We start from the raw sequence: 13823 nt of genomic DNA, 5'->3' as shown, positions 1-13823 counted from the left end.
ATAACGTTTTCTGCAGTGATGCTTGTCCGCAGTCTCCTCTCATGAGGTTCCATTTTCCACAGCTTCTCTTCCTTCCACAAATATTTTAGCCCCCACATACACTCGAGTCTGCGGAAGTGTTTCTTCCCCAAACTATGCACGGAGCCGTCTCGAAATTTCGGAAGGTTTGATGCCCTCTTTTGCAAGAAATTTGATAATAATGCGTTGTCCAACAGATGTGTGCACCTCTTGCTCTCTCATGGCATACTGAAGCAGCCCAGCTTCCGCTTATAATTAAATAGGAATGTAACACTACATTGTCTCCCATAAGTCCAACCCCTCGTCCATGTCATGGGAGGTGGGCAAAGGCATGAAGTAAGGGATTGCCTGCAGGGGTGATGTACAGCGGGGACTGTGTGTGCCCCATGACCGCTACGGTAGCTGTGAAGGCCCTACAAGAACCCTGAAAAGTGACGGCTAACGGGGCTCTGGTGAAGTCCTCAATGGCAGATGCGGCGGAAAAAGATACTTTTGGAACGGCAAATCTGGCAGGCGATGCAACCCTCTTCCCGTGGGGTTTAGAGGAACACGGGGAACCACTGCCTTGTGGTGAAGAGGGATCTTCAAAGGCTAAGAAAATGGCAGGCTTGGAGGCTTAGGTGGCAGTCCCACCACCAAGCTCGGGTTGCTGTGGGTTATAACTCACACAGCCTTAAATATAAACCATTAAAGAAACCGAACTGAAACACAACCGGATGAATAATAAGTTGACGACTTTTGGCATGAAACGGAAAACGAGAATAGGTTTTTGGAATGTTAGAACCCTGAGAGAGAGCAGTAAATTGAAGCAGGTGGCTAAAGTGATGGAGGAATACAGGCTGGATATCCCCGGATTAAGTGAAGTACGGTGGCCAGACTTCGGAGAAATACAGACTCTTAATAGGTGCACATTCCTGTATTCTGGGCAAATGGGGGAGGATGCAGCGCATAGAGAAGGTGTAGGATTGTTATTGAATGAAACTGCAAAGAGGAGCCTCCGTGATTGGAAACCCATCTCAGAAAGACTGATGACAGCTCGATTCAAGACCCGGGTTCGCAATGTGACTGTGATCCAGTGTTATGCTCCCACAGAAATGTCAGATTGAAAAAAAAGGAAGAATTCTACTGCCAGCTAAATGAGACTATTAAGAAAGTTGGAAAGAGAGACATTATTATTGTGATGGGGGATTTAAATGCAAAGGTTGGTTCTAACAATGAGGGACTGGAACAAATTATGGGAATGCATGGAGTTGGTGACTGTAACGAAAATGGGGAGCTTTTCATTGATTTCTGTGCTAGCCATGATTTGATAGTGGTTGGCACTTTATTCCCTCATAAACAATGCCATAAGATTACATGGGTGTCGCCAGATCAGGTTACAGAAAACCAGATAGACCACATCGCCATAAGTAGAAAGTTTAGAAGATCCTTGACTGATGTTAGAAATAAAAGAGGGGCAGATATTGGAAGTGATCATCACCTGGTAGCTGCAGAGTTTAAAATGAAAATTGTGGCAAGTGGAAGGAAATTTGAAAGGCGAAACAAGAAATTTGATTCAGGTAAATTGCAAGATGAAAGTAAAAGGAAAAAATTCCAGATAGAATTAAGAAACTGCTTTGAAGCTCTTGCTGTTGAACCAGAACTTATGATGGATGTTGAATTATCATGGAAGAAAGTCAAGGACACATATTTAGACGTTAGTGAGAAGGTGCTTGGATTTCACAATTATTTCAAGAAGGAATGGATGTCTGATGATACTTGGAAAAAAATAGAGGTTAGAAAGCTAGTTAAGACAAAGATTAATATGTGTAAAACAAGACAACAGAAAGCCGCAGCACAAAAGGAATATGTGGAAGCTGATAAGAGTGTGAAGAAAAGTGTAGAAAAGATCATATACAGTGGATAGATGAACAAGCACGAATGACAGAAGAGTCATCAGCAAGGGGAGACGCTAAGGAATTGTATAGTATCACAAAGAAACTGTCAAGGAGAGGATTTATCAGGAATAAACCCATTAAAAACAAGAGAGGTGAACTACTGACCACCCGGGAAGAACAGCTACAGAGATGGAAGGAACATTTCTCAGAGTTGCTCAATAGAGATACAGAACAGAATGATAACCAACAAATGGAACCAGTAGATAGCGACCCAAGAATAAATTTACATCCTCCAACCTGTTCAGAAATAGAGAAGGCCTTGAAACAGATAAAAACTGGAAAAGCACCCGGTATGGATAATATCGCGCCAGAAATACTTAAAGCAGATATTGAGACCTCGGCAAAATTATTGCACCACCTGTTGGAAAGGATCTGGAATGAAGAAAAGCTACCAGCTGAATGGAAGAAAGGCCTGATCGTTAAGATACCAAAGAAAGGGGATATTACTAAGTGTGATAACTGGAGAGGAATTACATTGTTGTCGGTGCCAAGTAAGGCTATTTCAAGGATCATTTTAGAGCGGGTGAAGGATGTTGTGGAATTGCGCCTTAGAAGGGAACAGGCTGGTTTTTGTAAACACCGTAGCAGTGTCGATCTCATAAACACTTCGAGAATCATCTTGGAACAAAGTACAGAATGGCAGAACACCCTCTACTTGACTTTCATTGATTTTGAGAAGGTCTTCGACTCTGTAAATAGAAGAGTTATGTGGCAAATACTTGAAGAATATGGTATACCACAAAAGATTATGAATATTATAAAGGATATGTACGAGGGTTATAAATGTCAGATTCTGCATATGGGAGATCTTACTGAACCAATAGATGTGACCTCGGGAGTTTGACAGGGCTGTATTCTTTCTCTGACGCTTTTCCTACTTGCGATGGATAGTGTGCTCAGGAGAGTGTATCGAGGTCGGAAAAGGGGCATCCTGTGGGGCTTACAAGATAGGTTAGAAGACCTTGTTTTTGGAGATGACATCTGCCTAATGGCTCAACGGTTCAGAGATATGGAAGAGAAGATTAAGCAGTTGAAGGAGGAGGCAGAGGATGCTGGACTTAAAATAAATATTAATAAGACCAAGGAGATGAGGGTCAATTCCAAGATTGATGATAAATTGTCTGTAGATGATAACGAGTAGAACAAGTATACTCCTTCATATACCTTGGGAGTATGGTTACTGCGACTGGAGGAGCAGAAGACGACATTAAGAGTCGTATCAGGAAAGCAAATGGTGCTTTTGTTCAATTGTATCCTATATGGAAAAACAAGAACATTTCTAGAAAAACTAAGCTACGACATTTTAACACAAATGTTAAGTCCGTTCTGCTGTACAGCTGTGAAACGTGGAAAGGTACCCAGAAGACGACTAATCAGCTGCAAGTCCTCGTGAATCGCTGTCTAAGACGTATCATCAACAGAAGATGGCCGGATGTTATTTCAATTGAAGATCTATGGGAAGAAACTAACCAGCAGCCAATTGAAATGCAGATAAGGGAGAGAAAATGGCGTTGGATAGGACATACTTTAAGGAAGCCCGCTGGAGCCATTGAAAAGACAGCGCTCGACTGGAACCCCCAAGGCGCTAGAAAGTGCAGACGACCGAAGAAGACCTGGAAAAGGACAATCGAAGAGGAATGTCTAACAGTGGGAAAAACTTGGAATGAAGTGAAGAGGTTAGCCAACAATAGGAACAGGTGGAAGTGTTTCACGGAAGCCCTATGTTACAGGAGGAGCAACAGGTAATAAGTCAAAGTAAGTCAAGTAACACTACATTTCTTATTTATTTGTACTGAATAGGTTGAACTATGTTATTTGTTATTTCAATTTAATTGTATTACAGTTCAATACAGAACATCATGAAATTTTTATCTTTAAATGGGAGAGGATGGCGCAGATACGTTTCATTCATTGTGTAATAAATACGGAGTAAGGGAGAATGGCTGAAAGATTGGACAACATCTGTTTTCATTCCACTAAGCAAGAAGGCTCAGTCGGAAACTGCTCTAACTATCTCACTATTACCTTGATACCACACGGCTGTAAAATCCTCTTACACACCTTAAATCAGCACCTAAAAACTTGCCCACAACCTCAGATATCCAAGGAACAAACCGGCTTTGTTTCAGGTAAAGGATCTTATGAGCAGATTCTCAACCTGAGGCAAATAATACAAAAAGTTGAGAGTTTTGTATCCCCATCTTCATCTCCTTCCTCAACTACAAAAAGGCCTTCAAATGCTTTGATTGGGAAAAGTTGGGGCACGTGCTAGATGAATTTGGTCCTCCACCTCATATTATATCAGTGATGAAAGGTCTGTATGACTGCAACACTACAGCTATAAAGGTAGATTGTCATTTCACAGAATACTCTCAGTTGGATGTAGTGCACGACTTTGTATACCTTGGCTCAACTATCAGTGATGCGTGAGGTTCCGAGAAAGAGATAAAGAGAAGGATTTTGCTATGACAAGTTGCTAGGATGAAATTAACTACCTGGAAGAATGAGGAATTACTAATAATACAAAGATCCATTTCGTTGAAACCCTTGTATTCTCTGTTTTCACGAATGGGTGTGAGACCTAGACAGTAAAGCCTTAGGGCACTAAATGCATCGATGCTTTTGAAATGTGGTGCTGGCGTAGATTGGCACATGTGCCTTGGACTGCAAGAACCAACGCATCCATTCTTCAGGAGCTGAGGTTTTAAAACACCTTTCTTCTCGTATTAATGAAAGAATACTTCAGTTCCTCAGACACACTGCGAGATGACCTGAGAAAATCTAGAAGTTAATCATGGAAGGGACGGTTAACGGCAGTAGACCATGGGGAAGAATTGCAACCAGAAGGATGGGACAAGTGAAGACTATCACTGGTTTATCTTTCCAATGTGTCCTGAGGACAACCGAGGATCGTCCACAATGGCAATGCTACAGCAGAAATGTGATCAGCAAAGGCAAAGCCAATGGGGTCATGACACCCAGAAATGATTACATGAAATGAATTTCATTTATTAACCCGTATTGTAAACCTTAAACAAGTGTTATATATCTTTTTTGAGGAGAAATCCACCTTTACGACACTGGAAATTACTTATTCCTTCTTAGAATAACATCAGTGGGACATGTTTTGTCTCTCTTTAAGAGACATATTCAGCCATTCAAGGAACAAAAAATAAATAGCAAAAATACGCATGCATTCCTAAAAAATACTAAATTATTACTTGAACAACATGTCAAATTTGACTCTAGTCAAATTGCCACTGTTATAGACATACACTTCCGAAACATAACTGAGAAAAGTTAAGCGATTAAGAATGAATACAGCATGTACCTGAGTATTTACTTCCTGACCTGTCTTTCTTTGGTCTGGCCGCCCAGAAATGAGTATTCCAATTCGTGATTATTATGATGATACTGTATATATTTATTACAATATATATGTTTATTTTCCTTCCTAATGCATATTTTGCCCCACTCAGTCCCATTTCTTCTTCTGTGGTTTTACCATGTTCCTTGTTTATTATGGAAAAATGTTAAAAAGTAAAACTCGTGTCCTCATCCCAGGGCTGTACAGCTCTTTTCAGGCACACTTCCAATGGAGATGAGCTGCATGTACCACATACAAGCCTTCCTGCCATTCTTAAATCTCTGGCAGTACTGGGAATCAAGCCCAGGCCACCAAGGACGGCAGCTAATAGTGCCAACCGTTACAATATGAAGGCAGTCTATGGAAATATAGTTCCTACTTCAACAAAAAACAGTACACACATATTTCTTCATTTCAAACATCAAAACTGTAAGATATAACAAAAAGGACGAGCTTCATATTTCCTTTCCCTGAAATATTCCATCTTGCCAAAAACTAGCATTCGTAGATCATCATGTACCCCTTTCTCACACAGTGGCATGCAATGTACTACACAACACTGGACAAAATATAAAAAGTTGTTAGTAAATTGAACAAAATATGTTGCGATTTATAAAATCAGCAGCAGTGTTTATTCAAGTAGGACATGTAAAGGTACACACACTCATTAATGCACCCCAAAGCAAAAGTTTGAGAACATTTATTAAATTTATGGTATAAACTTGCTTACCTTCATCACCAGTCTTCTCTTCTTGGGTCCTCTCATGGAGTATTCTACGTTCCTGCAAGGCACGACTAGGAATCAAGCCAGCTCGCATGTTGCGATCACCTTCTCGTCGAGCTTGCCACCTTTCAAAATAAATACAGTTTATAAAATACAGAACTCCCAATTAAATACATGAGATATTCAAATTCTAATATTTCCTTCTTTTTGAAATAATAGTAAAGTCAAACTTCTATAACTCCCAACATATATAACTCAAATTTCTGATATCTCGAAGGGATTTATGGTTCCCGTAACTCGAGGTTCTATTACTTGAATTTTCCCATACCTCAAACGATATTTGAAGCCCAGATGTAAAATGTGTTTCTGTAACTCAAATTACGCTTACAAGTAAACATTCTCATATTTGAGCCAGTATTGAAATTCAATATAAATGTTAAAATACAAGTGTTTATTTGTAAGCTCACCTATTTGATACATAAAATACATTTATAATTAGGACTTCATCCTTGTTTTAAATTCTATATTTGGTACATGTTTCGCCCATCTACCAGGCATCATCAGCCATAATACTCGAGGTTAGTTCAGGATCCTGACTTTAATCTTTATAAGTTATTTGTACTTAATTAGGCCTTAAAACTAATTTATAAAAAATTATATTGTAACTGAAGATGAGTTATTACCAGGGCCCAGATTTCAATGACATGTCATCTTTTAATTGATGCGTCACAGAAGTAGCTATGTTATATACAAATCATGTTCATGGCCCCCAGATTACAGAAATGCGTATTTGTTAAGTCATTTTGTCATTTTTTTAAGTATTTGATTTTTAGGTCATTTTTTGCTTTTTGTGTAATTATTTTGTCATTTTAAATTATTTTTCTTATTTGTTATTTTTAAATATGAATCCACGTTTCATATCATCAACCAACCAGTTCCTCTATCATGACGTACTTGAAGGTTTACGTGAAGGTTCATCTTCGAAAGTTTCTGCACTCAGTTTTGAGCTGAGTACATAGCTTTGTACATCCCTCACCTTTGTGTCTTAACAGAAGGTGAGAGCTAAGCTATTCTTGGGTGACCTTCAGACGAGGGCTAAGCTTTTATCAGTTCACCAGGGAAGTGAGTTCACAGTGTGACATCATTAGTGAGGTATTTCTGCCAGTGTACTCTATTTCCTTGTTCCTTCAGGTCAGTTTTAGTTGTACAGTTTGAGCAGTTTGTCCGACCCATGATCACGGGTTCTATTCCAACCAACAAAAGAGAACACTACACCTGAAAGATTGCATTTCATTTTAGCAGATCTACCAACAAATAATAAAAACTATATTACTCCTATAATAGCAGCCCTGCAGCGTTTTCTACAAGGATGTAGAAGTAAACGGGAGTGATATACCAGCACTCTATTATCTATATAATTAAGTCAGAAGTATGAGGTAAGGAATTATATGCGATGAGTAAAGCACGGTTGTTCATTAGCAGTGGCGATCTAACGGAGCGAAGCCTAACACACCTATCTCCCCGGTCCCCATACCTATCGTACATACAGTAGCAAGCCGCGTGAGGTGAGGTGAGGGGAGAGGGACGCAGTGCTTGGACTACAATATCAGTATCCGATGCCTTGCTCTCAGAAATACGTGCAAAATTTTTCTCGTTGATTTCAAGTTTTGTAAATAGAACAATTCATCAGATGCTTACATTATAATGTGCTTTATATTTTAATCTTTCTCATTTGAGGTTTGGGCTTGGTGGCCCTCAATGTACGCCACTGAGTACGACCTTCCATTGGATAAACAATGTTCAGCCAGTATTTATCTAAGACATCGTTTATTTAAAGTTTCAATATTGGTTCAAAACTGGAAATAGAAGTACAGTAGAAGTCCGTTATAGTGAGAATTCAGAACGGCGAAAAGTTTACTTGGTATAACGGATTGTCGTTATATCCGAGTTTTTGTAAAAGTCGGGGAAAACACCATACACGTTAAAATCAGTATGAAATGGCATACAGTTTGTTCAAAACTTGGCTTTTCGCAGATGATATCCACACTCCAGCTTACTTGTGTGTTATTTTTTTAAATACAATACTACTTGAAAGGGCACGTTAAATTTTATTTTGAAAAAGTTATAGTATCACTCCAGAGGCCTCTGTGGCAAACGTACCAGTTTTCTTCTTCAAACAGTCACCAAACCTAACCGCATATATATCATGAAAGCATATTTCAAGCACACGTAGAGAAATGATAACCTCCTCGATAAAAATTTACAAGGGAACAGCTTTTCCGAAATTTAGCTAGACACAAGAAAATACAAACTATCCTCTGAAATCAGTGCTGTACTTTGCCATATCTTTGAAGTGTATTACATTCTTACATCATTTCAGTATGTAACATAAAAGTAAGCTATCATTTACTTCAGCCTTTATTTCTAACAAGTTAACAACTGCTATCCACCACGTTATTTACGCATTTTTTATGAAAACACGTTACCGTACCCTCTTTCATTTTGAATTTAGCTGCTCTTCTATGTATTGTTATCATCAGCTGTTTCTTCTCCTGTATTTCTCGCAGGATACTTTCGTTGGTTCTTTTTTCAATCCAACTGACTTTTAGCATTCGCCTCCAGACCCACATCTCAAATGCTTCAAGCCGTTTCCTATCCTGTTCTTGAATTGTCCAAGATTCACATCCATATAAGAGTACGCTCAACACAAAGGACATCACAAAACTTTTCCTAATCTCAATATCTAGATGTGTATTGGTCAGAAGATTTCTTTTGTTGCTAAATGCTTGTTTGGCAAGCGCTATTCTTCTTCTTATCTCTTTGCTGCAATGGTTATCATTTGTGATTAGATTTCTGAGGTAAGGGAAACTGGTGACTTGTTCCACTACTTTGTTAGCCAGCCTGATGTTGGTGTGATTTTGCTCAGGACGTTTACTTACAACTAAAATTTTTGTTTTCTTCACATTAATGTTTAAGTATAAATCTAATAAATTTGATGACAGTATATTCAGCATCTTGGATAATTCCTTTTCTGAATCTGCAACCATTTGCAATATCATCTGCAAATCAAATACCAAGATTGGTTGTCCACTTATTTTAATTCCTTTTGTGTTGGTCTTGAACTTCTTTATAGCTTTCTCCGATGAATACATTAAAGAGGTACGGTGATAGTGGGCAACCCTGTCTTACTCCCTGATATTTACATCCTGGCTGCTTCCTTTGATGTCTACTATTGTAGTATGATCTTCACAAAATTGTATCAGCCTCCTATCTTTCCAGTCTAATCCCAAAGATTTAATAATTTTGAAGAGTTGGTCCCAATTTACAATATCAAAAGCCTTTTCAATATCTACAAATGTTATATATATGTGCTCCTATTCATCTCCATTCTTCTTTCTAATATTGTCCTTAGAGCCAAAATTGCTTCTCTTGTTCCCATCCATTTCCTGAAACCAAACTGGTCTGGATCAATTTGGAAATCAAGTTTATTATTTATCCTGGCTTTTATTATTGACAATAATATTTTGGACGCATGAAAGAGCAGTGTTATGGTTCTGTGTTCAGAGAATTCTAAACTACTTCCTTCCCTTGGTATCATAACTGCTCTGCTTTTGATGAAGCCTTCAGGAATTTTGTCACTATCATAGCATCTGCAGATTACATCATAAAATAGGTCTTTCATTTTCTCACCCATAATCCTTAGTAGTTCTCCTGGTATGTTATCTGGACTACTGCAGGCTTTATTGTCACTTATACTCTCATGTCTGATTAAATCTCTCTTCTTGTGATAACAGGGCCCTTATCTTCTATATAATTTTCCAGCTCAATATACAGTACCATGTTTTATTAGATACATTCCCATCATACAGTTCTTCAAGGTATTCTTTCCACCGCAGGCTGACTTCATCCGCATCTATTACGATATTCCCATTTTTATCCTTTATTATAGAACTTTTCACTTTCGGTTTCTCGTTTAAGGCTCTGATGTGTCGATGAGCTCTGTCAGTTTTTGCTCCAGCGATATAGTTTCCTATGTTCTTAGTTATCTCCGCCATCCATTCCTCCTTTCCTTTTCTACAAACGGTTGTAATGTGATTTTTAACAAGTCTATATTGTTCCTGACTTCTTGTGGTATTCTCCCTCCTATGCTGGTTTCTCTTTACTATCAGATCCAATATTTCTCTTGAAATCCACGGTTTCCTTGGTTCCAAGATTCTTGTTCCCAGCATTTCATGAACTATATTTACCAAACCTTCCTTAATATTTTCCCATTTCTGTTCTTCAAGTCTTCAGCCAATTCATTCATTTGTGAGTGAAAATCTCTTTATTGTTGTTGCCCTTTAGTTTGGTAACTTCTAGAGGTTTTGTTTTTTGATGTCAGTTCTTTTTCAGTTGGATATTGCATTTGGCCATGACTAGGCAATGATCACTATCAATCTCTGCTTCAGGGTAGCTATGGCTTGTTTTAACTTTATCGTGATACTTTCTCTTGACAAGGATATAATCATTCTGATAACGAGCAGTGTCACCCAGGGCTTTCCAGGTATATCTCCTCCGTAATGATACATCAAACAACGTGTGTCACAATCATATTTTACTGATCACAGAAATCAAGAAGTCTCTCTCCTCGTTTGCTGCTGATACCCAGTCCGAACTTCCCAATATCGGTAACGGAAAAAATCGTGCACGCTTAATCGCTCGTAATAACTGATGCATCAGTGATAGGGCTCTCGCTGTAACCGAAGGATAATACACAGTTTAATATGGTAATTTCGAAGGGACTGAAAACAACTGTTGTTATAACGTGGTTCTTGTTATATACCATTATAGCAGACTTCTACTGTGTCTTCCATGCAACTCTGTTTGTTGCAACCAATGAAATTTGTCGGTGCGTGCGTCATACCTCAGTCAGCTGTCGTCTTCCTACACATTACTCAAATATGGCTAAGCAGCAATAGGCATTAGCATGACTTGTCCACAGATAAGAACATAGCTTTTGGTGGAAATAATATCTCATAACACTAAAGCGACACTCCGCCGTACGAGGAAGTGTAGCTTTGTTTATAGTGTTCTTACGGTGAGTGTAATCTAAATAACTTCTGCAAAGGGAAGATGAAACTATATTACTGTGTAACCGACTGAGATGTACGGTCCATGTAGATTGTAACCTGACAAACCTCGGTCAGATATTATTATTATTATTATTATTATTATTATTATTTATTCATGTGTATATTTCATTTATGTGTGTATTTAGCCGTCGCGGCTTAGTAACTCTTTCTGGAACTCTCGTTATTATGGATACTCTCTATATTTTATTTGGGACTAGTGTGTTTCGATCACTCAGTTTATCTCCCGGTTGTGTACGTGACGAGTCTCCGAGCGGGGGTTTACGTGTTGACGGAGCTGAGGTGGAAAATTCCAGGAACTGGGCTATTTTAAGATGCTGTTGTGTTGGCTTGGGCTAGTGTGGTACAAGCACGCGTCGAGAGTTGGAAGTTGCAGCTTGCAGTGTGCAGATGTGATACTGGTGGTAATCGGAGAGGTGTTTTGTACGAGTTGTGGGAAGATGTCCCATGCCATGTTGGGAGTTCGAGATCTGCTGTTGAAGGAACCAGGGAGAAAGATGCTGGAGTGTAACAACATTCTATGGTTATGAATGTTAGCCATATATAATTCTACGGAGAGTCTACGTAAGGTAACGTGTTGGGCCTTTTCAAACTATACCAACGCCATCAGCAAAGTGGAGTCCATTCTTGAAAAATGAGTCATGACTGCGTGTGAATATTTTGCGTTGCGGAATAAACTGAGTACCAGTTATTGAGAGAGAGTTATTTCATAAATTAAGACATTTATTATTTATATCAATATTCTCTTTATTTTGTTATATATGTTCAAGGGTGTATCACGACGAGCTCTGCTCGGATTTCTAGGTAAATACAGGTTTAATTGACTAAGTATATTGTATGAGATTAATATATATTCTGTAATTTCTATGGGTGGGGGAAATTACCAGATGGACTCCTTTTCCAATATTAATTTTTTAGGTATCAAGTGATTCAGATCTCCTTGTCACAAAGCAACGACCCTGAAGATGAGTTTCAACAGCCGGCAAAGTTTAAGAATTATTTATTTGTATATTTATGGCTCCCAAATTCCATTAGTCATTATTATTTATATTTATATTTAATAGAGAGATTTCAAGATGTAGCTTGCATTCTAGAGATCATACGTTCGAAACACATCGACAGACCCGAGGACTATTTTCCGTAGTTTCCCTATTTTACATCAGGCAAATACGGGGGCTGTTATTATGGTCAAAGCTCTTCCTTCCCTGTCTCTGCCTTTTCCTATCTCATAGTTGTTGAGAACTTACCTGAATTAGCGCGATTATCCGCAAGAAAAAACAACCCACTTTCTACTTTTTACTGTCGCTATTAAATGTGCTTATTTGGCAGTAAATGCAATAACTGAATCCCTTCCGGTTGATGTAACTGACAACCCTCTGCTGATTGGGACAAGTTATTCTGATATGGATGTAGTCGAAGTGACCTATAATTCCAGGTAATTATCCCAAATATAATAAACTATATTGGTTGTCAAGAATTGTAGTCAAGTTGACAATTACCAGCCTGTGACTTGTGTCATACGTTTCATGGGACACAACCTCTGATTGTGATTCACTCTTAAAATTTGAGGATAAACATTCCCGGCAGTGTTTAAACATAGCCGGTTGAACATCAGTTTTAGACAGTGTGTAAGTGTTAAATAATGATTTTACAATGCAGCAGCCATACTCAAACATCATTTAACCGTAAACATCGTCTAAAAAAACGTTTTTGCAATCGGCCTATTGTGGTATTGAAAATGTTGGAATTGGGTAATTATTTACAAAAAGATTTTTAAATTTTTGTTGACAATTTTTTCATGCCAGTCCTACTTGTAAGAGACCTAAACAAGTGAGATACATACGTAACTGGCCCAGTCAGAAGAAATAGAAAATTCCTACCCAAGAATTTTCAAAAGAAATTCTCAGTAGGGGAAACATTCTGGGTGTAATATGGCCAGTGCCCACAGATAAAACAAATTACAAGGGGCACCTGTCAATTTTCTCTTCAGTAAGGCAACAGTAAATGCTAGGGAAGTAGAAATAGATAGAGGAATTGCAAGTAAACATGTGACTAAACTTGAAATGATCCACAGTTACAATAAATATATGAGGGGCATTGATACTTCCGACATGATGATGTATGTCTACCTAGATGAACAGGGTTAGATATTGGAAGAAGGTAGCATTCAACATCATAACCAGAATGGCCTTGAATTCCTGTATTCTGTATGAGGAATATATCAAGGATCAAACTAAATTGAAATCCAGGCAACGATTTAAGGTCAAGATCGTAGAAGATTTGAGAAGAGATTGGTTGTGAACCAAGAACAATTCAGTAATTGATCCTTGAGGGTTCCCAAGGAGCTATACCAAATGAATGGAGAGTTGCTATAGTAGCCCCTGTATACAAAAGAAGGGGTGATAAACATAAAGTGGATAATTAAAGGCTGGTCAACTTGGATTCCAGCAAGATATAACAGATATTTTGCATACAGGAGGTCAAATGGTCTGCATTGATACTGAACTATCCAATGCTTTTGACAGGCGGGACTACTGATGAAAATGAGAGGTACTGGACTACATAAAAGAAAAACCGAACATGTGGCTAAATTTCTAGGAAAAAGCTCTCAAAGAATTAGAGTATGTGAAGCATTTTCCGATCCTGTT

General features: G+C 38.5%; 1 protein-coding gene across 6 annotated transcripts in view; it reads right to left on the bottom strand.

Annotated features, from left to right (window-relative positions):
- Positions 1-13823, bottom strand: part of metro (membrane palmitoylated protein 7-like protein metro) — a 225935-nt gene that overhangs the window by 90608 nt on the left and 121504 nt on the right. For all 6 annotated transcript variants that reach the window (XM_067134964.2, XM_067134966.2, XM_067134962.2 and 3 more), the window contains one exon: positions 6053-6171. In XM_067134964.2, the coding sequence (XP_066991065.1) occupies positions 6053-6171 (119 nt within the window). The remainder of the gene's footprint in view (positions 1-6052; positions 6172-13823) is intronic.

Source organism: Anabrus simplex, chromosome 1, assembly GCF_040414725.1.
Source record: "Anabrus simplex isolate iqAnaSimp1 chromosome 1, ASM4041472v1, whole genome shotgun sequence".
Taxonomy (NCBI): domain Eukaryota; kingdom Metazoa; phylum Arthropoda; class Insecta; order Orthoptera; family Tettigoniidae; genus Anabrus; species Anabrus simplex.
The sequence above is the reverse complement of the archived record's forward strand: the minus strand, read 5'-3'. Positions and strand labels throughout refer to the sequence as shown.